Source organism: Ranitomeya variabilis, chromosome 8, assembly GCF_051348905.1.
Source record: "Ranitomeya variabilis isolate aRanVar5 chromosome 8, aRanVar5.hap1, whole genome shotgun sequence".
In the NCBI taxonomy this organism is placed as follows: Eukaryota; Metazoa; Chordata; class Amphibia; order Anura; family Dendrobatidae; genus Ranitomeya; species Ranitomeya variabilis.
In genome coordinates this window covers 46,754,976-46,782,720 of record NC_135239.1, presented here as the reverse complement: position 1 = coordinate 46,782,720, position 27,745 = coordinate 46,754,976, and the positions used below count along the sequence as shown (strand labels likewise).

Genomic DNA, 27,745 nt, shown 5'->3' with positions numbered 1-27,745 from the left:
TTAATATGCTCAAAATTTAATGTTTCAATGTATGATTAGAAGAAAATGACAATCGAGGTCAAAAGAATTTTACAAATCTTTAAGGTGATTGAGAGAAATTTCAGAGAAACGGCAATATTGATTAAGGATCCATTTCTCCCATGTCACATGTTGAAAGCTTGAGTTACTCTGGAGAATAAAAAAAAAACCTATATATTAGATGACATAATATTCAGTTAGAAATACAGCAACGTTCAGGAGTGTAATCATTTTAAGTCTCATAATGTGTACCTTTGGGAAAACTAGTATGTCTGAAAAGGTAAAACCAGTAGGGATGAGCGAATAGCTTAGAATACGTCCTTATCCAAATAGCTATAGAGCTTACCGAATAGCTGCATTGGATACCTGGAGCGCTCCCGATAATCAGCTGTTCGGCAGCGCGGCTGCATGTGTCGCGGCTGTGTCACAGTCATAACACATGCATGGAGAGTCTGTTTGTTGGGCTCTCCATGCATGTGATGTGACAGTCACACAGCCGCCACACATGCAGCTGTGGGTCCTTTCTATATGAAGAGACATTTTGCATATTTAATTTCTCAGAGGAGCATGCATGGCTTATAAGTCTCCTCACTCTGACATGCCGCGCTGGGCTTGTCATTCTCCACAAGGAGAAATGTTACCCCTTAGACCCTAGGAAAATAGTTGTAATTCACAGAATATTTTTGCTCAACCCTTTTGATTAAACCTTAAAGCCTACACTTCAACTGCATCTCAGTTGCTTCATTTTAAATCCAAAATAGTCACATTCAGAGCCCAAATCATGAAGAATCGGTCACTGTCCAAATATTTCTGGACCTAATTGTATATTTGAGGCTGTGGACTACAGGTCAGGAGACCCTCAACCAGTCTGTAAGTGGCAGGTTGCGCTTGGACTGAGAAACATGGATGTGTGAAACCAGCCTAACACAGAACATTTCTTATGAAGTAATAATAATAAAAAAAACATAAATTGTCCCAAACAGCATCTCTGAAAAGCTAAGCGTGAAAAGTTGCATAATTTGTTTCATACTTACTTCTTCTGATGTTTTTTCTTTTTGCTCAACGTTAAGTTATCTAACCACCGCCCAATAGATTAATCTGTTTCGGAAATAAACATCTGATTTAAATACATAAAGACTTTTCTTAAAATAAATATTACATGATGAAAACATATGGCATTGTCTAATATGCTTACAGTAGTTTCTAGAGCTCACAAACTCTCTACTTCTTCTAGTAGATGGAGAAACATCCATGTCCAGAGGCTATAAACCTGTTGTGCATCTCCTTAATCATAGATATGCTCTGATCAACTAGAAATGCTGTTATTGTGAAACAGAAGTAGCTCAGCCACAAAGTGGTATACTATACAAACCCACATAGCAGGACTACCCCTAATATTTGTAGATCATGGTTTTCTACCTTGTCTTCAACTCTGACTCAAGGACAAATCTGGCTTTGGATATTTTAAAGAATATTACAGCATAAGCGAGATAGCCTAATGATTACTGTCCAATTTGAAGAGGAGAGGGAATAATGGTATGGAGCTGTTGAAGGGTTAGCACTAGGCCGATAATTTCCACTTTGTGGCAACAGTTTTGTCATGGCAATTTCCTGTGCCAGCATGACTGTGACCCTGTCCTGAAATGCTGACCTATGAAGACATGGTTTGGCTTGAAGGAAAAGTGACCTGTCCAGATACCCAACTTCAACCTGATTGAATTACTTTAGGATGAATTGTAAGATGGCAACTAAAGGCTGCTACTTGTTGCGAGGGATTTTTTTTTCAGTCATTCTTTATGCTCTTAGATGTCATACATGGTGTATCTCAAAAATGGAAGCTATTACGAAGGCAGAGATCATTAAAGCCTTCTTTAATAAACTATGTACGAGAAGTTATACAGTTGTCTGAAATTCTCTGTTTGACCGGCTCATAGCCAAAGTGACAAGCTTTTATAATATGACACAAAAATGTTTAGAATTGAGAGTCCTCAGTGGTTGATACCTTTTAATGGCTAACTGAAAAGATGGTAACAAATTGCAAGCTTTCGAGACTACATACGTCTCTTCATCAGGCAAAGACTAAAACAAATTCTGAAGAATCACATATTTATGCACAACATAGTATAGAGAAAAAAAATAAAATAAAAGAGGGGAAAAAAACCATGGATAAGCCAGGTGACATGAAGCAGAATTACCATGGGTGATAAACAGTTACGTCCATAAATATTGGGCCAATTCTTAGATAAGATGTTATGATTTGGGAGACAGAAATGTATTGCCACAGGTAGATCCATTCTTTTTTCTCTTATTGTATGGCGGTGAGAGTTCATCCTTGTTCTATAACATTATGGACATGAAATTACTTGTACTAAAAGGTAACTTCAAATCGCAGAAAGATAGGAGAGTCTGGGAATATAAACTGATGACTACCTTTGACACTCTAACTGCAGGAATGAATGTGTCACACGGATTTATGTCTTTTTACACCAACTAAGGAACTTGCCCATCAGACCATGTGGGGTCATCACAACAGAGACCCTAATCACAGGACAATAAAACAATCCTTATCTAAGAATTGGCCCAATATTTATGGACGTAACTGTTTATCACCCGTGGTAATTCTGCTTCATGTCACCTGGCTTATCCATGGTTTTTTTCCCCTTTTATTTTTTTTATTTTTTTCTATACTATGTTGTGCATAAATATGTGATTCTTCAGAATTTGTTTTAGTCTTTGCCTGATGAAGAGACGTATGTAGTCTCGAAAGCTTGCAATTTCTTACCATCTTTTCAGTTAGCCATTAAAAAGGTACCAACCACTGAGGACTCTCAATTCTAAATATTTTTCTATCTACTGGCTAACACGGTACCAAGATATATTTATTTCCTGTATTAATATGACACAGAAATGCATAATTTTTATTTATAGATAATAAAAATTTCTGTAAAAGTGACATCTGAACAAATATCTCAATAAGTCAGATATTTTGGAAACAAACCTATTATATAAACCATACTCACCAAAAAACAATTTAGAAATTTCACAAGATTACCAACCAAGGGAAGGTTCTGTAATATACGTTATATAAATATTAAAATATTAGAGGTCATGAGGCTACATATAAATTATTGCTGAGAGCCCTTCATAATTGCCATAAAATACATAAGTGTTATTATTAAGTGACCTGGTTTATTCTTAGCGGACTCATTCAATCACTTTACGTTCTAACCAGAAGTTGTATCAATGACACAAATAGAGACACAAAGAAAGAAAATTCCTATAATAGAATAACTGTTTATTACACATATGACTAGACATGTTAGGTTATATAAAATAGATAAACACTATTATAATTATCGATCAATAATAAACTATGATATAAATATACAAATTTAGTAAACATTACCAGAACCAAATCAGCAGCGTGCGACACAACTGGAGCGAGTGCAACAGCAACGGTTCCAGTGATGGGTTCCTAGAAATTGTTAATTTAGGTTAAAAATATTCAAGTATTTTTGAACAATGTCAGCAGATGTACTGTATATGAAAGAATTTAGGCAAATTTATAATGCAATCCATATATTTAGGCTACACTGGGAGATAGCAAATCCTCAATATGGATCCATGAAGGAGTTATATACTCATGGCAGGGAATGGATTCCGAGTGAACATCGAGTAGAACTGACTTTACAAAAATTTGTATTGTCCAAGATACAGATTTCTTGCTATTTGAACCTTTTTTGTATAGCAAAATACCGGCTTGCTACAGCCATCCATTGATGGAACCTAGAGCGCCGGCAATCAGTTAAAGAAGCACTCCTCCTCCCCTCAAAATTGTTATCCTTTTAATATATTGCAGTCATATTATATAGCACTGTGCACTTACAATTGCTCATTTTGTCCTTCTACCCAGATAATTCTTCTCTTTTCCATTAGGTATATGAAATCACATGATTAAAAAACAGACCAACTGAATCCTTCTAAGCTCTATGTAGAAACAGGAAGTCAATTTTCCCTGTCATGAGTCATGAGTCACTGCAAAAGTCTCTGACAAGAGCGCAGAACCTGGAACAGGAGGTGAAGAGAGGAACGATAAAGGCAGGGACAGGAGACACCCTGTTTCTACACAGAGCAGAAAAAGAAGATTTTGCTGGGTAGAAAGGCAAAATGGGCAATTGTAAGTATACAGTGCTATGCAATATGATGAGGAGAAAAACTTTTTTTTTTTTTTTTTAAGAAACACTCCAATGAAAAACAATGCCTCACCTGTCTGACCTCTCCTGTAGCCCACCGGTCTTCTTTGTCGCTTATTTTCACCTTCTCCAAACGCATTATCTTTAGCCTTTTCACTCCAAACCAGATCTGCCAGCTCGACTAGACCTTGGATGTCACTGTGCGTCATGCCATTAGTTGAGTGACAGCATGGCACACGGGGATATCCGAGGCTTAGCTATCGACATAGCAGGCCTGGCCTGGAGTGAAGAGGTCAAAGAAAATGAGAGTGGAAGGGGAAATAAGACGCTACGGAACAGGACAGTGAGCTGGTGGACAGGTGAGCGGTGATGCAAGTGTTAATTTTTATATATATATATATATATATATATATATATATATATATATATATATATATAGCCTAATAAGTAACATTCAATTTACAGGGAACAACTTTGCTGCTAATCGAAATTTCCCTGTAAAATCTGTGAAATTTGGCGAATTCTAATCTGACAGGCTTGATTATCTGAAAGGCCTCAAACATCCATGTTTTTTTCGTATATCAAAGCACAGACCGTTATTGGATCTGAGTTTCACCAGTGTTTTGGATGTAACATCTTCAAAAGCAAATTTGAATAATTATGATATTCTGTTTATCTGAAATTGTGAAAGCAGTTTGAGGATATGGCATTTTATCTTCTTTTTTTTAAATCTCTTAATCTAATCTATTGATACTCCATTTGTTATGAACGAAGACTCTTACCAATAAGCCGTCAGTCTTAAGCAATTTATCTGTCAAGCAGCCAGCATTTCCCTATTAAAGATGGATGGAGAGTTGACAATTATTATTTGTAAGGTTTTATTATGTCTCACTTTAACTAAGTTTAGTTCACAACAGTATTTATCTACAAGCTTTATTAAAGGGGTTGTCCAGGCTTGACACACATGTATGCTATCACTCTGTGTTTGCAAACTTCTGAATCGTGACAGCGCGCAGTCCACACGCTGTCGCTGCTTGCTGGCTCAACTATTTATGAAAAAAGTGGGTTTTACTTACACTCCAGAATTCCAGCGCTCTGTCTGATGCTGTCCCAGCCTCTGTTGTTTAACTGCAGCAGTGAAGTCATGTGAACAGCGCTGCAGCCAATCAATGAGCTCAGAGGCTCATGCCGCCTACATCAGCAGAGCTGTTGAGCTCAGAGATTGGCTGCAGTGCTGTTGATGTGATATCACCGCTGCAACCAATACACAATCACCAGAGCATACTCTGGACAGGGAGGGTAAGTAAAAAGGGTTTTTTAATAATTAACTGAACAGAAGTTTTCCAAAAGGAAACAACCACTTTAATGATGTCAACTTTTATGTCAAAGGAAACTTTCATATTAAAATAATATTAGTAATATTGCTTACCAAAGAAAATCTAATATATATATATATATATATATATATATATATATATATATATATATATATATATATATATATATATATATATATATATTAATATAGTAAAAAAGGAACAGCACACTAATATAACTTATCTCTGGGTGCAGAGCCTCCAGGCAACCTGTCCACTGGTCATCCACATTCAATAAGATCAAAAAAGAAGGCAGCACTCCATTGCCTCCAAAAAAGATATAGGATTTATTCAAATCCACATGTCAGTGCGACGTTTCAGCTCTATTGAGCTTTTCTCAAGTGCTTGAGAAAAGCTCAATAGAGCTGAAACGTCGCACTGACATGTGGATTTGAATAAATCCTATATCTTTTTTGGAAACAATGGAGTGCTGCCTTCTTTTTTGATCTTATATATATATATATAGATATATATATTTTCTTACCACAATTGCTACAAGGGTTTCTGGATCCAGTTTATTTTTCTGTTTCTGGAAAAAAAAAAAAAGAGGATCAGCTGTAGAGAAATAACATTGGCAATTTCACATCACAACGTGCTACATTTATTCATATGATACATATGAAAGCTATTAATCTAATTCGGTTGCTGTAGGACGCTTGCTCAAGTGTTTTTCCACCAGTTTTCTTTCTTGATACTAAAATATGTAATGTTCTACTTTAGATACCACAGCAGAAGAACTAACATTTTGCAGTAGCCTTTCAGATGAATAGCCATCCATGATTTGGAAAATGAGGAACATCTCACAGGACAGCTATCTGTTCTGCTTCATGAAGTCCCTAGTGTCAGACCTCCTTCAGTAAAGTCGAAGTGCCCTTAGACCAGTGATGGCGAACCTATGGCACGCGTGCCACAGGGGGTACACAGAGCCCTCTCTGGGCATGCATGCAAGGCCTGCCTCCGCATACACTCCACTTCCTTCTGATGTTCAAATGTATTTGCGTCTTTTAGATGCTAATACATTTAAACCAGGGCCGGGGAACCTCCAGCCCGCGGTATCTTTTCATGCGTCCCACGGACAGGTCTCCGGAGTCCACATTGCTCAGGCGGCAGCCGTCTCCTGCCAGCTGCCGGCCCTTTAACCCCCAAGTGCACGGTACACAGCGTTCATTACAGAACGCTGCGTGCACATGAATGATGATGTCATCGGGGTGAGCAGGATTAGAGCCCAATGCGCTCCCATCCTCCTGTCCTTGAAGAGGAGCTGCTGCCAGAGTCCAGAGTGATCTCTGTGCCGGCAGCTTGGTGCCTGTCTGCTGGTGATTTCTGCGCCCGCAGCTCTGTGCCTTTCTGCTGGTGATCTGTGCCCCTTGGCTATGTGCCCCCTGTGATCTCTGAGCCCCCCAGTTATGTGCCCCAATATGATCTCTATGCCCCCTCGGATCTCTCTGCCCCCCCCCAGCTATATGCTCTCTGTGATCCCTGTGCCCCCAGCTATGTGCCCCCATGTAATCTCTCTGCCCCCTGTGATCTTTGTGGCCCCAGCCATGTGCCCCACTGTGATCTCTGTGCCCCATAGCTATATGTCCCCCTGTGATCCCTGTGTCCCAGCTATGGGCCCCCCTGTGAGCTCTCTGCCCCCCAGCTATATGCCCCCCTGGGGTCTCTGCCCCCAAGCTGTGTGCCCTATGTGATCTTTGCACCCCCTGTGATCTCTGTGCCCCCAGGTATGCACATCCCTGTGCCCCCTGCTATGTACCCCACTGTGATATTTATGCTTCCATGTGATCTCTGTGCCGGGTGCCCCCTGTGATCTCTGTCCCCTCCAGCTTTGTGCCCCCTGTGATCTTCTTGCAACCCCCTGGTGATCTATGTGCCTTCCCGGCGATGCTGTCAGCCTCAGGTCCAACGTGCAGCATTGCTGCTGGGGCTGAAGAGGAGTAAAGACGCAAGTGTGCACTGGTAGGAGCTCCAGTAGGAGCTGGACATTAAATGTATTAAGTTTAGTTTTGAGAGAGGTGGGGATGGGGGGCTGCTTTATTCAGAGGGAGTGTCTGTGTATCTGTGTGTGTGATTTTATATATTTTGCAGAGAGGCAGTGTGTGTAAATATTTTGCAGAGAGGTAGTGTGTGTGTATATGTATACATATTTTGCAGGGGGCTGAGTGTGTTTGTGTATTTTGCAGAGGGGTAGTGTGTGTGTGTAAGGGCTCATACACGCGTGAAATACGGCTAAGTCTCGCAGGTTAACCCCTTAGTGACGGAGCCAAATTTTTTAAATCTGACCAGTGTCACTTTATGTGGCAATAACTCTGGAACGCTTCAACATATCCCAGTGATTTTGAGATTGTTTTTTCTTGACACGTTATACTTTACGATAATGGTAAATTTAGGTCGATATGTTTTGCGTTTATTTATAAAAAATATCAGAACTTTGAGAAAAATGTTAAAAAATTATCAATTTTCAAAATTTGAATGATTATCCCTTTAATCCAGATAGCCATACCACAGCAAAACAATAAAAAATAACATTTCCCACATGCCTGCTTTACACCAGCACCATTTGTAAAATATTACTTTATTTTATTAGCATTTTAGGAGGTTTAAAAATGTAGCAGTAATTTTTCATTTTTTAAAGGAAATTTACAAAATTTATTTTTTTAGAGACCTATCCATGTTTGAAGTGACTGTGGGGGTCCCATATATTGGGAAACCCCCAAAAGTTATACCATTTTAAAAACAGCACCCCCTGACATATTGAAAACTGCAGTCAGGTAGTTTATTAACCCTTCAGGTGATTTTCAGGAATTAATGCAAAGTGGCATGACAGAAATGAAAATGTGTATTTTTACCACCTAAATGCCTCTAACTTCTAAACAAGTTATAACAGCCGTCAGACTCTAAGGCCGCTATTTGGTCATGAATTGCCATGGCAAACATCAGGATCACACAACCATGATCTGAGGGCACCAATTGGGATAAAGAGGAAGCCCTCACACTCTGTTAACCATTTATAATGATGTAGTCTTTATTGACAGCAGTCATCTAAGGGGTTAAACAGGTTTGGACGGTGCAAACACTGATCGTGGCTGATGCAGCAAGTTGTCAGCTATAGTGTACAGCCGACAGCTGCTGGATTGTCACCTGTATGGGGAGGCTATTCTCTTATATCTCAGGTCAGTTAAAAGACGTATTGACTGTCATTAAGGGGTTAAAACCCGGCTCTGCCGCCGGCACTTCAGAGCGGAGCGTGCAGCCGCACAGCAATACATGGAGCTGCACGCTCCGCTCCCAAGTGCCGACGGCAGAGCTGGGTTTTAACCTGCGAGACTCGGCCGTATTTTATGCAAGTGAGTATGAGCCCTAAAGGTACCTTCACACGAAGCGACGCTGCAGCGATAGCGACAACGATGCCGATCGCTGCAGCGTCGCTGTTTGATCGCTGGAGAGCTGTCACACAGACCGCTCTCCAGCGACCAACGATGCCGAGGTCCCCGGGTAACCAGGGTAAACATCGGGTTGCTAAGCGCAGGGCCGCGCTTAGCAACCCGATGTTTACCCTGGTTACCAGCGTAAAAGTAAAAAAAACAAACAGTACATACTCACCTGCGCGTCCCCCAGCGTCTGCTTCCTGACACTGACTGAGCTCCGGCCCTAACAGCAGAGCGGTGATGTCACCGCTGTGCTTTTACTTTCACTTTAGGGCCGGCGCTCAGTAAGTGTCAGGAAGCAGACGCTGGGGGACGCGCAGGTGAGTATGTACTGTTACTTTTACGCTGGTAACCAGGGTAAACATCGGGTTACTAAGCGCAGCCCTGCGCTTGGTAACCCGATGTTTACCCTGGTTACCAGTGTAAAACATCGCTGGTATCGTTGCTTTTGCTGTCAAACACAACGATACACGGCGATCGGACGACCAAATAAAGTTCTGAACTTTATTCAGCGACCAGCGACATCACAGCAGGATCCTGATCGCTGCTGCGTGTCAAACTAAACGATATCGCTAGCCAGGACGCTGCAACGTCACGGATCGCTAGCGATATCGTTACAAAGTCGTTTCGTGTGAAGGTACCTTAAGGCTGGTTTCAGACTTTTGTTCGGCAGGGCTGCAGATGAAAGCCTTCTTTCCCCGTTAAGCCCCGCCCACTGCCGCTCCTCTTCCTTCAGCTCCGCCTACGTCTGCATGCATCCTGCGTACCCTATCTTTAACATTGGGTATGCAGGCCATGCGGATGTATGTGGATGCCTCCGCATGCGTCGTTATGACTGCGCTGACCTGTGTCAAACGCAACATGTTGCATTTTGTTGCGGTCGGCGTACTGTCAAAAAGATTTTTTTTTATTAAATTTGACTATTTTCAAACATATACAGTATGGTTTTGTGTATTTCTCATATAATATAGTGGTGTCAGGTCTTTCTAGGTGATATTATGTATTTGGTAGCCTGACCATACTAAGCGTCTTTTTTATGGTTTATGTTTTTTACATATAGACAGAATACAATTCATGAGTCAAATCCGTTAGAAAATTGTTTTGCAGTGCTGGATAAGAAACATGCAAGACTTAAGTCGGGTTGTGTTGAGCATGTGCAAAAACATCTGTTTTCATCCCTATTATCATTTGTATGAAATACGTATGTACATTTTTTACAATTATATGGCATCTATTTTTTTCATGAACAATTTAATAAATAACAAAATGTCATATATATTTTTGTATCTTAAAGGGAAACTGACAGCAGTTTTTTGCTATTTAATCTGAGAGCAGCACAATAAAGAGCAAGAGACCCTGATTCCAGTGATGTATCACTTATTAGCCTGTGTGTTGTAGTTTCAATACAATCAGTGTTTTGTCAGCAATTGATTTTCACTACAGGACTAGGTGACTTGTACAGGCTAGTCAGGCTAATTGTGTAACCCAGCCCCCACCTCTGATTGGCAGGTTGCTGACAATGCACAGTGTACTCAGAAATCTGCCAATCAGTGATGTGGGCGGGGTTATACATACCTAAGCTTTCTGACCACTGCTACATCTACAGCAGAGCAAACGGATTCTATCAAAACTGCGTCAAGCAGCCCCATTAGTGATGCATCGCTGGAATCAGGGTTTCCTCCTCTACATCATGCAGCTCTTATTACATAGCAAAAACCTGCTGACAGATTCCCTTTAATAATTATAATGGATCTGAGAAAAACGCATGCCATACAGATGATAATCCATTGGTGATCCATATTTTTTGCACACCCATTCACTTATAATTGACGAGTCTGCACCGGAATTCAGATCATAATAGTGCAGGTTACGATTTTTACTCACAAACCGTTAAGGTACCGTCACACTAAGCAACGTCGCAGCGATATAGCCAGCGATCTGTGACGTTGCAGCGTTCTAGGTAGCGATATCGCTGTATTTGACACGCAGCAGCGATCTGGATCCCGCTGTGAAATTGCTGGTCGCTGCTGGAAGGTCTGAACTTTATTTGGTCGCTAGGTCGCCGTGTATCGTTGTGTTTGACAGCAAAAGCAACGATACCAGCGATATTTTACACTGGTAACCAGGGTAAACATCGGGTTACTAAGTGCAGGGCCGCGCTTAGTAACCCGATGTTTACCCTGGTTACCAGCGTAAAAGTAAAAAAAACAAACAGTACATGCTCACCTGTGCGTCCCCTGCCGTCCGCTTCCTGACACTCTGAGCGCCGGCCCTAAAGTGAAAGTGAAAGTACAGCGGTGACGTCACCGCTGTGCTGTTAGGGCCGGAGCTCAGTCAGTGTCAGGAAGCAGACGCTGGGGGATGCGCAGGTGAGTATGTAGTGTTTGTTTTTTTTACTTTTACGCTGATAACCAGGGTAAACATCGGGTTACTAAGCGCGGCCCTGCGCTTAGCAACCCGATGTTTACCCTGGTTACCCGGGGACCTCGGCATCGTTGGTCGCTGGAGAGCGGTCTGTGTGACAGCTCTCCAGCGACCAAACAGCGACGCTGCAGCGATCGGCATCGCTGTCGCTATCGCTGCAGCGTCGCTTCGTGTGACGGTACCTTTAGCCTTTGTGAAAAACCAATTGTGGAATTGCACTTTCTTTTCTTTTTTTTTTGCAATTTCACTCCAAATGGAATTTTTCTCCTGGTTTCCAGTTCATTTAATGGAATATTGAATGGTGTCATTCAAAATTACAAATTGTTCAGTAAAAAAAAACATAAAACCCTGAAGTGGCTATGCTGATGGAAAATGTTATTTGCTGTTTGGAAGAAGGTGAGAAAAAAAAAACAACAAAGGTGCAAAAACTGAGAATGACCTGGCCAGGAAGGGGTTAAAAATAACATTGATTCTGTTAGTGAATAATTTAGTGATTTTTACCTGGCAGGAGAGGGTTTTCAAATCATTGACCAAAAGATTAGCATTCTAAAACAAAGCACAGCATTAGGATAAGAATTACTTTTAGGAAAAATTGAATGGTTGTTAAACCATTTGCCTAATAATAAACAGTTTGTAGAGAATATAACGGAGACCATATATGTTGTCATCACGATGTAGCAGCTCAACAAGGTTAATGTCCCATTATGTGTTTCCATGGGTATAAAAATGTGGTAGTTTTGTTGCCAAAATGTCTCAATGGGGAAAAAATCTACGCGTTTTCCACCTAAATAACCCCATTTGGATGAATGGGACAGATGTTCAGTCTGAGAAATGTTTGCAACAAATCCGTCACATGTGAATACACCGTGTAAATGACTATGTAGCGCTTTTCACAAAATTAGAATATCATCAAAAAGTTAATTTATTTCTGTTCTTCAATACAAAAAGTGAAACTCATATATAGTCATTACAGAGTGATCTATTTCACGTGTTTATTTCTAATAATGTTGATGATTATGGCTTACAGCCAATAAAAACCCAAAAGTCATTATCTCAGCAAATTAGAATACTTTATAACACCAGCTTGAAAAATGATTTTAAAATCCGAAATGTTGGCCTACTGAAATGTATGTTCAGTAAATGCACTCAATACTTGGTCGGGGCTCCTTTTGCATCAATTACTGCATCAATGTGGCATGGCATGGAGGAGATCAGCCTGTGGTACTGCTGAGGTGTTATGGAAGCCCAGGTTGCTTTGATAGCAGCCTTCAGCTCATCTGCATTGTTGGGTCTGGTGTCTGTAAGCCATAATCATCAACATTAACAGAAATAAACACATGAAATAGATCGCTCTGTTTGTAATGACTCTATATAATATATGAGTTTCACTTTTTGTATTAAAGAACTGAAATAAACTAACTTGTTGATGACATTCTAATTTTGTGAGAAGCACCTGTATGTAGTAATAATGAAGCCTTAATGTATATTGTCTTATAAGATGATGGGTGGCATATACTTACTTGGGTGATCAATGGTAAACATTCTGACGTGAGAGCATCACTTAACTGTTGGATAAAATAGATAATAGTTAGTAAGCTATAAAATAAGTCTCCCACTGATTTAAAGTGTTGTTTTTAAATTTTAGCTTCAGGATTGCACCGCCTCCTGACTTCCTGTTTGCTAGAGGTGGTGCTATCCTGAAGATTGACAGACGAGCGGTGCAGTTGAGCTGCCAGCCTGAACCGTAAGTTCTTTGATGCTGCAGGCACAAACATTTTTGCTATTGCTGCATTAGGGCACTAAAGCTGGCCAGACTGTGTGGCTACAGCAAACTGACCACTCATAGATCAGTGCTTGCAAACTCTATTAAAAAGAGCTTGTAAGCTCTGCAAATGCTCTGCCATGCTGTTTACACTATAGAGGGGGCTGAAGACCAAAGCAAGAGGCAAAAAATAAAAAAATTAAAAGTCCTTACATTTTTGAGGACGGAGATGATTACTTTATTAAGCAGTAAACTTCAAAGTTGCTGCTTTTACAAGCACTTTGCAATTTTAACTATTGGTGATGTTGAGACTAACCCTTTAAGATGATCTGGAATTTTTTTTTTATAGCTGCCCACATTTACCACTTACCGTATATACTCGAGTATAAGCCGAGATATTCAACCCATTTTTTGGGGCTGAAAGTCCCCCTTTCTACTTATACTCGAGTCATACCCAGGGGTCGGCAGGGAAGAGGGAGCGGGGGCTGTCTAATTATACTCACCTGCTCCTGGCGCAGTCCCTGCCGGTCCGTCCCTGGTTCCCCGGTGCCGCAGCTTCTTCCTGTACTGAGCGGTCACATGGTACCGCTCATTACAGTAATGAATATACGGCTCCACCTCCCATGGGGTGGAGCCGCATATTCATTACTGTAATGAGCAGTAACGGTGACCGCTCAATACAGGAAGAAGCTGTGGCGTCGGGGAACCAGGGACCGCACCAGGAGCAGGTGAGTATAATGGGGAGGGGGAGCGCTACGCGATAGTCACCTTTCCTCGTTCCGATGCCGCTCCGTCTTCAGCGTCATTTGCAGTGACGCTCAGGTCAGAGGGCACGGTGATGTGGTTAGTGCACGTCCTCTGCCTGAACGTCAGTACAGAAGATGCTGAAGATGGAGCGGCACCGGAACGTGGAAAGGTGAATATAGCAAGTGCCGGGGGCCTGAGCGATGGAGAGGTGAGTATGTGATTTTTTTATCACAGCAACAGCAAATGGTGCAAGTGTCTGTATGGAGCATCTTATGGGGCCATAATTAACGTTTGTGCAGCATTATATCGGGCAAGTGACTATATGGAGCATCTTATGGGGCCATAATTAACGTTTGTGCAGCATTATATGGAGCAAGTGTCTATATAGAGCATCTTATGGGGCCATAATTAACGTTTGTGCAGCACTGTATGGGGCAAGTGTCTATATGGAGTATCTTATGCAGGGCCGGCGTCAGCACCCGGTGCACCCGGGCAAGTGCCGTGGCCCTGAGTAGGCAGGGGGCCCACTCGCCGTCGGGGACACTGGCGCGCTATAGTGCCGGCCCCCGCAAGTGGACCCCCCACCTGCTCCGGGCCACGGCACTTGCGATACTTACCTCTCCCGGTTCCAGCGCTTCCATCCTCTGACTGTGTCGTTCAGGTCAGAGGGTGCGATGACGTCACCAGTGCGCGCCCTCTGCCTGAGCAGTCGCAGCACAGAGAGCAGGAAGACGCCAACAGTGAGGAGTCCAGAGCAGAGCAGCGTCAAGCAACGAGAGGTGAGTATTTCATTTTTTTTTTATATTTGGAGCAATATATGTGGACCATCAGAAGAGGCACATATATGGAGCATTATATGGGGCTAATTCTATATGGAGCATCTTATGGGGCCAATAATATAGGGAGCATCTTATGGGGCCAATAATATAGGGAGCATCTTTTGAAGCCAATTCTATAGGAAGCATTATATGGGGCCAATTACATATGGAGCAGTATATGGGGCCAATAATATATGAAGCATCTTATGGGACTAATTATATATGGAGCATTTTATATGGCCAATTATATGGGGCCCATTATACATGGAGCATCTTATGGGGCCAATTATTTTTGGAGCATTATATGGGACCCATTCTGTAAGGAGTATTATATGGGCCCACTCTGTATGGAGCATTATATGGGGCCCATTCTGTATGGAGCAATATATGGGACTCGGTATACTGTATGGGGCCGATCATATACTGTATGGAGCTTTATGTGAGGCCCATTATATATGGAGCAATAGATGGGGCTCATCATACACTGTATGGAGAATTATATGTGGCTCACTATACTGTATGGAGCATTATATGGAGTAAATTCCGTATGGAGAAATATATGCAGCTCATTCTGTATGGAGCACTCTGTGGTGCCCATTATACTGTATGGAGCACAATATGGGGCAATATATGGGGCTCATTATTCTGTTTGGAGCAATATATGGGGCTCATTATTCTGTATAGAGGACTATGTGGTGCCAATTATACTGTATGGAGCACAATATGGGGCAATATATGGGGCTCATTATTCTGTTTGGAGCAATATATGGGGCTCATTATTCTGTATAGAGGACTATACTGTCTGGTTTCTGAGCTAATGTAGAATGTACAATAGATATCACTCATGTAATGTAAGAAGTGAAATCTTTGGCATTGTACTATACCTTTATTTCTCTGCCGTATCGGTGCATTATGAATTGTGGTATGTGTTAAAGGGGCCCACTGGGACTCTTTCGCCCAGGGCCCATGAAAACCTCGAGCCGGCCCTGATCTTATGGGGCCATAATTAACGTTTGTGCAGCACTGCATGGGGCAAATATCTATATGGAGCATCTTATGGGGCCATAATGAACGTTTGTGCAGCACTGTATGGGGCAAATATCTTTATGGAGCATCTTATGGGGCCATAATTAACGTTTGTGGAGCATTGTATGGGGAAAGTGTCTATATAGAGCATCTTATGGGGCCATAATCAACGTTTGTGCAGCATTATATGGGGCAAATGTGTCTATGGAGCATCTTATGGGGCCATTATTAACCTTTATGCAGGATTATATGGGGCATATTTTAATATGGAGCATCTTATGGGGCCCATCATAAACTTTATGGAGCATTATATGGGGCTCTTGATTCAATATTAATATTCAAAAACACTTAACCTACTGATGTCTCAATTAATTTTACTTTTATTGGTATCTATTTTTACTTTTGACATTTACCGGCAGTTGCTGCATTTCCCACCCTAGGCTTATACTCGAGTCATTAAGTTTTCCCAGTTTTTTGTGGCAAAATTAGGGGGGTCGGCTTATACTAGGGTCGGCTTATACTCGAGTATATACGGTAATTGTAAAGTGCTGCAGAATATATTGTTACTATATAAATAATAATACTAATTTTATAATGCCTAAATGGAAGGATAAATGGAATCGCTATAAGTTTATTAAAATTACTATGTAGAATGATACATTTTATTACTTTATCAACAGTCAGTATAGATTTTCAACCTTAGAATAATTCTACAAGGAATCTATATTCCATTTCTTATGTTTCTCTCTATGCCACTAAAATTACCACCCCATGAGAAATTTACTGAACGCTGGTTTCCCACCATACATTTTTCTGTTGTAATGCGGTATATTCAGTGATGGGCTCAGTCCTTTATGTACGTTTGTATACAAATGTGTTAAAAATAACTATTTGTGTATTGGAGAAATAAATTGGTCCTTACTCCTTACCAAGTAACACATCACATCTAACAGTGGTTCAAAAATTTCTGCACCATGCTGAAAAACAAAGTATAGAATAATAATAATCAAAAGATGAAAAACGTCTTATAGCAATAATAGCATTCATAATGGTGCACAAATGCTCCTTCTATTTGCCACTTTTAATGGTAAGAAAGACTGATGGTACCAGAGGGGTAACAGTGACCTGAGCAGAATGGGACCATCTACGATACCTTTCTGATTATTTATGATAATAATACTTTTATTTCTTACCATTGAAATTTGCACTACATTCTTGTAGGTTTTCTCTTTACAGACTGGGATGTTATCAGTAATTTGGGAAACATCTCATTTGGCCAACACAATGCTCAACTGTCACAAGTGAAATTATGTTAAATGGATTTTCCAAAATTAGGAACTATCCTTATGATGAATTTAGATTGGTGGTGGGGGTCTTACTCTTGCCACCCCAGATGAAGGGGCCATGATGGCACATCACTTTCATTATTTAGCAGGCTCCGCTCTAGTAGCGACTTGATATTACAATTTGCTGCATCTTTGCCCCATTGAAGTGAAAAGGACTTTGCGGTAAGGCCGGGCACAGTTGCTCTAACGTTACACTGCTGTGTAATCATTGAAGTTGGGCTCTGCACTCGCTGATGTGTCACTGAGCATTAACGAGGACTTTTCACTGGATTTTTTAATTTGAACTGAGTTCCTCCTCTGACTGCCACTGGTCCACTGATTTGGTGCCGTTTTTCTTATTCTTCTGTGCCCATGTGTTCCAAAGTTATGCCGACTGATTTTCCCTTTAACCAACTGGGCTTATACTACAGAGCTTCTCGTTGGATGTGGCTGAGGTTTGTTTGGCAAGCCTCAAAGGAATTAAAAACAAATGCCAACAGAGAAATTCTGTGGTGTACGCCCAGTTGATTAAAGAGAAAATTGCTATTTGTATCTGTCCAGGGTGCATAACTTTGGAACAACAGCGCACAGAAAATAAAGAAAAACTGTTCCAGATTCAGTGTAGCAGCACCAAGTGAAGGAGTTATAGTAGCCACAGCCAGGGGTGGGTATACAATACCCAGCTATGGCCGCTATACCTATGATGGAGCTGTTCAGCTCCGCACTGGGAACAATTGATCAGCAAGTTGTACACTCACCATTCAAATGTTGATGACTGATCGTATGGATAGGTCATCAATGTAAAGCCCCTTTAATTCATTTTGTGCTCACATCCTGGAAGATTTTAGCTAAAAATATCCTATCAGGTGATAACAGTGATAGCTGTACTCAAGCTTGGACTGGCCCACAGGAGAACAGGAGGATCCTCCGGTGGGCCCCTATGCAGGAGTGAGCCACCACCGCCTTATATGAGCAGTAATTGGCACAATACACTTCATTCACCATATACAAAGGCAGCATCTTATTAATTTAACAATCAACTCAATTTATTGCTATAGAATTCTGTGAATGAGAAAGTCATATTTGCATCTAGCTGAGAAGTGGGTCCCTGGAGTTGATGTTTCTGGTGGGCCCTTGGCACCCCAGTCCGACACTGGCTGTACTTTATCTTCAGTGTTTCTTTATATCTGGCATATTTTTTACTTATTCATCCTTGCTGCATATGTGCAGAGTCAAAGATGGACAATATAGAAGTATCACTTCATTATTTATGTAATTCAACTTGAGAAGAGAATATCTTTCTATAATGCAACTGACTTTTCCTTGGATAATTCATTTTTTCTTAAACGGTCCTTCAATATTAAAGGTTTATTAACAATTAACAATGATAGGGGATAACTTACTTATTCCCCAGGGTCCAACTGTTCTGGAAACCGAAGCTCGAGGCTATGCAGCCCTTTCTTGTGTAGATCCAAAGTGCACATGCGCAACCTCCGTCCCATTCCTTGTCTTTGAGACTGCCAACTAGTCCCATAGACAATACATGGAGAGGAGGCCATTCATGTGCACTTTGGATCTATTCCGGACGTGGATGCAAAACTGAATTCTTGGGGTACCAGATCCCCCATGCTCAGGCCAGTAGTGGTCCCAGCAGTTGGACCCCCCCAGCATTCAGAAAATGCAAAACGGAATAACTTGATTTTTTTTAGATATTCGAAGGCTGTCCTTTGTTAGATGTGAAGCACATAAATCATAAATAAAAAACTTACTATGAGCTCTGCAATTATCGGAAATACTTCTGCTAAAATATCACCAGCCAGAGCTCCAGTTTCTTCCTAGAATAAATATTAAAATCATACATCAAAGCTTTATTTTCATTTAATGAGTGCCTAATATCATCTTATTTTTTCAATTAATATCTAGTTCATTTTTAACATATGAAACAGATCAGTGGGGGTCCTAAACCTGAAACCCCCATTAATTGCTTAAAAAAAAAACAAAAAAAAAAAAACGCTCTGTAGCATTCTGTTCAGCAGACCGAAGCTGAGTTTTTACATGAAAGCACACACAAAGCCGTGTATGGACTCTATAGAAAGACTATTGGTCTGATTTAGTGATGAGCGAATATACTCGTTACTCAAGATTTCCCGAGCACGCTCGGGGGTCCTCCGATTATTTTTTAGTGCTCGGAGATTTAGTTTTCATTGCTGCAGCTGGATGATTTACATCTGTTAGCCAGCATAAGTACATGTGGGGGTTGCCTGGTTGCTAGGGAATCCCCACATGTACTTATGCTGGCTAACAGATGTAAATAATTCAGCTGCAGCAATGAAAACTAAATCTCCGAGCACTAAAAAATACTCGGAGGACCCCCGAGCATGCTCGGGAAATCTCGAGTAACGAGTATATTCGCTCATCACTAGTCTGATTCATCAAAGCTTTTCCGATGCTATACTAGATTTAAAAACTTCAAAAAGTTGCACAATTTTGGTGCAACTTCAGGCTGCACTAAAATTTAGCGACTTCTGGCATTCTCAAGGCATTTTCGCCCAGTTCTGACAATATGAGTGGAGCTGGGGTGGAATCGGAGTCTGCCTAGAACTCTCATCAAGACCAGCTTGAAAATCGCCGATGTTGATGAATCGGGACGTGAGAGCCTCTACCTAGAGAGGAGTACGAGCTCACAGCTTTCTATCGAGCCGGCACTCTGCTCTGTGCACATACTCATGCAGGAGCTCAGTGGGCAGCGGTGAGATGTGCAGCTGGTTTTTGAGCAATCAGGACCAGGATCCGCCATGATCTTCTGCATGTTCAGGAATAGATATTAAATACACAATAACATGATAAGTATAAGGATGACATATCCTTAACTAAGGGATGATAGATTTAAACTGTTCTTACAGTTTGGGGATATAAAATGAACCTGATAAATCCTATATGTTCAAGCTGCTAGTGCAATAAATGCACTAATGTCACAAGCAGCAAAATATCCACCTTATTCACTACGTGCGCTATTGATGTAGAGCGGCCATTCATTTTATTTTTATGTTTTATATTATTTTTTTATTATTATTATTATTATTATTCCTATAGGATCTGCATGATTACAACTTTACAAGCACCTCTTTACAAGGCATTAAGGAAGGAGACTGCCTGTCATAGTCTTAGATTTTATCATTATAGCATGTAGCATATATGAAGCATTAGAAATATCCAGAATTTATAACGTGACATATAAAAGTATCTTTTATACTGATGAGATGTGTATATTAATCTTTATGAACTTACTAATTCATTTTCTAAACCAAGCATTCCACCAGCTGAACAACCAGCACATTTCTGCCAAAAAAAAGGAATACAGTACATCACCTAAACATACATCACTTTACAGCAATATATCATTACTTGCAATATCTCGTTATTATATTACATCTGAAAGGTCACTTGTCATGGTGTTCAGCACTAACACTCCACAAGATACGCCCTGTACACTTTAGGCTACGTTCGCACAAGGAGTACTTGGTGAGTTTTGTATTTTTCTATACCAATTAGCTATTAGCTGTTTTTATTGTGCTTCTGTTCACTCAAAATGCTTGTGTGTCTTTTATTTGTGGATTTTCCAGCTCATTAACCCCTTCATGACCAGAGGTGTTTTCATTTTTGCGTTTTCGTTTTTTGCTCCCCTTGTTCCCAGAGCCATAACATTTTAATTTTTCTGACAATATGGCCATGTGAGGGCTTGTTTTTTTTTGCGGGACGAGTTGTACTTTTGAACACCAACATTGATTTTAACATATCATGTAGTGGAAAATGGGAAAAAAATTCAAAGTGCGGTGAAATTGCAAAAAAAGTGAAATTCCACAATTGTTTTATGTTTTGATTTTTTACTATGTTCACTAAATGCTAAAATTGACCTGCCGTTATGATTCTCCAGGTCACTGCGAGTTCTTAGATACCAAACATCTCTAGGTTCTTTTTTATCTACGTGGTGAGAAAAAAAAAAAAAAAAATGCTCCATTTTCCAATACCCATAGCGTCTCCATTTTTCATGATCTAGGGTTGAGTGAGAACTTATTTTTTGCTCGTCGAGCTGACGTTTTTAAAAATAGCATTTTGGTGCAGATACAATCTTTTAATCGCCCGTTATTGCATTTTAATGCAATGTTACGGCGAACAAAAAAACGTTATTCTGGCGTTTTTACTTTTTTCTTGTTACGTCGTTTAGCGATTGGGTTAGTTATTTTTTTATATTGGTATATCGGGCGATTCTGAATGAGGCGATACCAAATATGTGTATGTTTGATTTTTCTTTTATTGTTTTATTTTGAATGGGGCAAAAGGGGGGTGATTTGAACTTTTATTTATTTTTTTATATTTTTAAAAACATTTTTTTTTTACTTTTGCCATGCTTCAATACTCTCCATGGGACACTAGAAGCTGTCATATCCCAATCGGCTTTGCTACATAGAGGCGATGATCGGATCGCCTGTATACAGCAGAATTGTTCACTTGCTATGAGCGCCAACCACTGGGAGGCGCTCAAAGCAATCCGGCAGTGATAACCATAGAGATCTCCTGGAGACCTCTGGCTGTCATGCCAACCCATCAGCGACACGCGGTCATGTGACACGAGCACCGATGGGCGGGATTTCTGGTGTGCGAGTTAACAGCCGCCAGAGGACCACGATTCCACCCGCGGCTGTTAGTGGCACATGTTTGCTGTTCAAAGCAGCCAACGTGCTGGAAAAGATGTAGGCTTCGGCGGGGAGGGTGTTATTATGCACAATGTTGGAAAGGGGTTAAGTCTATGGGGGAAAATCGCAAATAAAATGCAAAAGAAATTGACATGCTGTGGATTTCAAAACTGCTCTGCTGGTCAATTATAATGTAAAGAAGCAGAACGGTGGTCATGAGATTAATATAAATTTCATCAATTTTCCTGGAACTGTAATAAACTACGGCTATTGCGCACAAAACTACACAGCGGAAAAAGTGCAACAAATACTCATCGTTTGAACTTAGCCTAAGATTCCTGCGTTCTCACAGATCTTCCTACGGCTCTGTAGAGAGAACTATGCACATAGGAAGCTAAGGAAAATAGGACACGTGTATATATATAATATATAATATATATATATATATATATATATATATATATATATATATATATACATATATATATACAGTATTATATATATTCATTTACGTTTTAAGGGGTGGGTGGGGAGCAATCATTTTTTCACACAGGGCCCTGTATATTATGATTTCTTTTTCCCTTAATAATAAAGACCTTCATTTAAAAACTGCATTTTGTGTTCACTTGTGTTATCTTTGTCTAATATTTACATTTTTTGGTGATCTAAACATTTAATTGTGACAAAACATGCAAAAGAATATGAAATTAGGAGGGGGCAAACGTTTTTTTCACACAACTGTACATCTATACAGTATATGATCCACCGTAGCTGTTACTTCTCCCAACAACTTATTTCCTTCCATTAAATCGTTGTGACTAGAGATGAGCAAATCTTATGAAAATCAAATTTGCCGACTTCCTCCAATTTTCCCCAAAAATTAGATTTGCAGTGAATAAATTAGCATGAATTTCAATACTGGAAAGCTTTTAATTGCTCGGAAAATACACGTGTGGGAGAGGAGAGAGAGAACACTGTTGGCCATAAGAGCTTATACAGAAGAGACTCAAACAGAGACTTTGGAGATGGAAAACGGCTCAGCCGAGTAAACTGTGCTGCACTGGGAACCGCTGATCTGTGATGACCCCAGTACTGACCACCACTGTGATCAGTAAGATGTCATAGCTGCAGGGCATGAAGGGGAAGCCCATGCAGTCCGGGGGTCAATGTAAAATGGCGAAGCCTGCACTCTGATACTGCAGCAGTGTGGGAAATGGTGCCGAGAATTTTTTACATTTTTTTGCAAACAGCAAATCAAATCTCAAAATATTAAAATTCCATTGAAATCGCAAATTTACATTTTCTTTACGCACACTTGATCTTCCACTGATCAGTCCACTCATCTTTAGTTGCAACCCAAAAGATTATTGTAAATGTTCATCTCCCTACAAAAGCTCTCAAAATACATACCTGGTAGAGGTGATTTTGAGGGTGTTTCTAATTTATACACCCCTTGACACTACTTCATACCTGATGTAGTCTCTAAAAGTATTTTTTTCATAAAAATAATCTTGCAAATTCTAACAATTGCTTCCAAACTTATAACCTTTCCAATATCCTAAAAAAATAATTTGACATTTAAAAATTAATGTAATGTAGAGTGGATATATGGCAACCGATAATTCTTAAACTATTGTTTAAAAACTGAAAATTATTTAATGTTTTCTGTAAAAAAAAAAATTTCTATTAATAAAAGCAAAACATGTCAACCGTTATTTACCATTAATGTAAAGTTTAATTCTTCATGAGAAAAAAAAACAGTCTCAAAATCATTTGGATAAGTAGAAACATGTCAGTAATGAACAATGGGGCTAAAAGGGACTGTGTCCTTATGAGATAAAGGGAAATCTGTCACCCCTACTGAGAGCAGCATTATGTAGGGGCATAGACCCTGATTCCAGCAATGTGTCACTTACTGGGCTACTTGCTGCAGTTCTCATATCATCACTGTTTACTCAGCTGCAGATCTAACAGATCATCTGAATACTGAGCTGTGTATAACTTCACCCCCTTGACTGACAGTATTTTGAGTACACTGTGCATAGGCAGAAAGCTGCCAATCAGTGGTGGGAGGCGGGTAATATAGAACAAGAGGCTATACTGCACAAAACAACTAGTCCTGTAGTGATAATCTCCTGATAATAAAACTCAGATTTTATTGAGACTGCAGCATACAGTCTAGAAAGTGACACATCACTGGAATCAGTGACTCAGCCCCTATTTTTTTTAAGCTGTCAAAGTTAAAATAAAGGCAGCAGTAATAAATCTAACCATTTGTCTAGGACTATTTGACAGACCCTTTCTTATCAAAGCCATGACATGTCTCTAGTGTCCTAGCAAGGATTAACAGTGCTACATCCATACTGTTATATTAAAGCTGGTTATACACATAAGAAATTCCAGCACAGGCAGTCATAAATCTGTCTTGTGATTGGTTGAGGTCTACGTGGTAGAAACTTCAGAAATCAGACACTTGTCAGCTATCGTTAGACATGTACATTATGGGAATGTCCCTTTAAAATATTTTTCAGGTGCAACTTAGTTCAGGTAAGCGATTACCAATATTCATATGTTATTCTTACCAGAAACGCCTTGACTTCATTCGTAAAATCTTTATAGAATTCAAATCTGTAGTTCATCTGCGGAGTCAAAAATGAACCAAAAAGTCAGCTCAATAAGCCGATGGTATGGAAATATCACATAATTAATTATATAAATCAAGATGGGAACACAATATCTATCTATAATGAGAAAATATATTCCTTTGTTTATTTTTACAAAATGTCCTCAATGATATATGATGTAGCAGCAAGTATCCAGCTCCACAGGGAAAGTGAAGGTTTTTTTTTTGTGTAAGTAGTAGACTGTTATGTACAGACATCCTAGATCCTCCAGAGTGAGCGATGTTCTTTGCGGCCACAGTCTACTCGGGTTAATAGTGAAGGGTCTTGAATAGAGCCCACCTACTGACTTGAACCTCTATAGTCTAATGACAGATAGCATGTATACTCTATGGCCTTTGTTCAGTACTGGGTTTAGGTTGTAAAACTTGATCCAGTATGATAAAATAACACTACTTGTATAATTTGCTGAGATGCACATGGAAAGCCAACAGCTAGGGTGGTCTCACAAAATGGCCAACAAGTAGAAATGAGCAGATCTATTCGTGGGACTCGGGTCCATCTGCCAGGTCAGTAGTCTCTGAGTGCTGTACGTGACACTCTAACTAAAAAAGGTTTTTCTTCTCTTATCAATTAGTATGTTGCTATCATTCTCAATTACACGAATGGGCACAACCACAAAGATCAAGAGATAACCCCGATTTCCTCGCCGGTCTTGGTGATAGGGCGTGATGGAGTCAGACGCTCCTGATTCACGAAGAGGTGCACGCCTCTTCATGAATCTGGGGCACCTGATGATTAGCAACCCCACCCATTTCTGTGAAGAAACACCAAAAGTCGCGAACATTTGCTCCAAAATATTGCATTTTTTCAAAGCTTTTAATGCCATTTTTTAGGCTTAAAAGCTTTGATGAATCGATGTCATGGAAAACATAGAATTGATTATACTGACGCACTTTGAGCCTCTGACACTGAGATTTTCTACATTTCCTGCCCAGGAATCATCTCATCTTGGAAAGGTGTGTCGGCCTGTATAAACTCTAAATAGCGCTATTTACTGTTACTTAAAGGGGTAGTCCACAATATTTTTTTTCTTCCTTAAATGCATAAAATTGGGTGTAGAAATCAATCTTGTAATTTATTTTCATTAGAAAATTTGCACCATATGCCTCCTTGAGCCTCTGTATTACACTGTCTATTACTGGCTGCAGTATGAGGTAACAGGGTCAGCCACATTATCTTTATTTTATCAGATATGTTGGGGACTTGGCTTTGTGGTACTATTATATACTGTACATAGGACAGGTTCTCCTCCTGCCCTTGTCAGTGCAGCTTTCCTCCCAGACTGCACAGCTCTCCTGTCCATGTGACCTGCATGTGACCAGACCTGTCCATTATCTTTGTCCAATAGAAAAGCAGTTTTCTCAAATGAAGTTTTCTATTGGTGGAGACTTGACAGGTTTGGTCACATGTTCCTCCACCAGCCGCCATTGTATGCACAGGAGAGCTGTGCAGTCTGGGAGGAAAGCTGCAATGACAAGAGCAGGAGGAGAACCTGTCCTACCTATATAATAGTAAGTGCCAGGAAATCATATCCCCAACACATCTGATAAATTAAAGATAATGTGGCTGACCCTGTTACCCCATTCTGCAGCCAGTAATAGTGTAATACAGCGGCTATAGGAGGCCAATGGTACAAAATGATTAATAGCACTCAATTGCAAAAATGATTTTTATCCCCAATTGCATGAATTTAAGTAAGGTGGACAGCCCCTTTAATCACTTGTATATTTTTGGGGAGAAGTTTCAGGAACTCACATTAATTGTACTCCAAAAGAGGTTCTAATAATATATTGCTTTTGGTCATTGGAATTGATTATAATAATAAACTATTGCTTAAAAAATTGTTTATGTTGTGCTCTATGGTATTTCTACAGCTGAACTGTGAGCAGCAGGGAGGCTTTAACAATAGGGGCATTTATGACTGTTTATGTCTGTACACAACAGTTCGGGGCATTTTAGAAATGTATGTAGAAAGTCGCCGTCCCCTTTTGACAGCAAGCATAGAACACAAGGTACTGGATGTGCTAAGAACTGATTTTACTGAGGCAGAAACATATGCTGATTGGTTGTAGCAAATATTAACTTGACAATGAATGCATTGCATATCAGGATGCTGGAACAGATTTACTTATCACTTAACACAAGCCATCACTAATGTTTGGCTCATCATATCATGATGTTAATGTTTGTCTGTATATGCGTTCAAGATTCATGATTTCAAGTAATATATTTAGCGTCATTTACTGTACCTGACCCCACAAATGTTTACACATCAGTCTATTTCCAGCTACCACAAGGCCTGGGACTACCTGTGAATAGAAAACAATGATATATCGGTCATTGTTAGTAGCACTGAGCCTCTAGTGCAAGTATTAGTTACAATGACATACATTATTATCATGCAATTCTTATGGGTGAAATTTAGCCATATCAGAACTGCCAAAATTGGAGAAAAAAACAATTAAAAAAGTTAATTTGCACTCAAAATATAAATAAACATTACTTTTTTTCTTAAAAACAAAAAAATGGTTTTTAAAATAACATTTCTCAAAGTATACAATATACAAATAGAACCTCCAAGTTCTACCACATCCTACACTAGCCTATGGTTAATTAACATAATTTTTCTTTTCCTATGGATACTGTAAGGAAAGAAGACCTGAGGACACCTGTAGAGCTTATGTTTTTTTCTTATAAGTGGCCTCTAACTTAGACAATATGGCGATGTGAGGATTTGGGGATATTAAATTTGATATATCTGTCTAGTATACCCCACGCTGAAGATCTCATTCTTGTGCATACAATATATTCAGTAGCTTTTTCTATTGTTTCACTTCAAATGATTTTAAGAAAAATCATAACTGATTTCCGGTTATACTCTTTATCCCTATTGTTCCCTACAATTACATTTTACAGGAAGCTGTAGCTAAATGATTGTTTATTAGGTATTTATATTGAAAATAAATGTTACCTCCAATGCATGTTGCAAACAGGATTTGTCAGCTGAATAAGTATTTATGTATGGGTTATCGCACCGAAAAGTAGGATAAGGTGGTGAGCTGTTGTCTTCTGAGGTATTTAAACCTAAACCACACAAAAATAAGCTGTTAGTCTTATACAAATCTTAAAGCATAAACTGTATCTAAAATGTGATAAATATTCATACCCCAGCAGATACTGGCAGAAGCCAGTGCAAAGAATACGATGATCTTCATTGTGCGGAAGGTTGTGTCTCTCACCTAGTTGCACC

At 39.9% G+C, this 27,745-nt stretch overlaps 1 protein-coding gene across 1 annotated transcript; it reads right to left on the bottom strand.

The window, feature by feature from the left end:
- Nucleotides 1–27,745, bottom strand: LOC143788730 (ranaspumin-like). The gene is made up of 15 exons (XM_077278587.1): nt 27,662–27,745; nt 27,467–27,579; nt 26,745–26,804; nt 24,394–24,450; nt 20,406–20,456; nt 18,887–18,952; nt 16,722–16,769; nt 12,960–13,004; nt 11,941–11,985; nt 6,072–6,116; nt 4,994–5,044; nt 3,425–3,493; nt 3,039–3,086; nt 1,053–1,116; nt 1–168 (listed from the first exon to the last, which is right to left on the bottom strand). The coding sequence occupies exons 1-14, from the start codon at nt 27,708–27,710 to the stop codon at nt 1,093–1,095; spliced, it is 771 nt and encodes a 256-aa protein (XP_077134702.1). The 5' UTR covers nt 27,711–27,745; the 3' UTR covers nt 1–168; nt 1,053–1,092.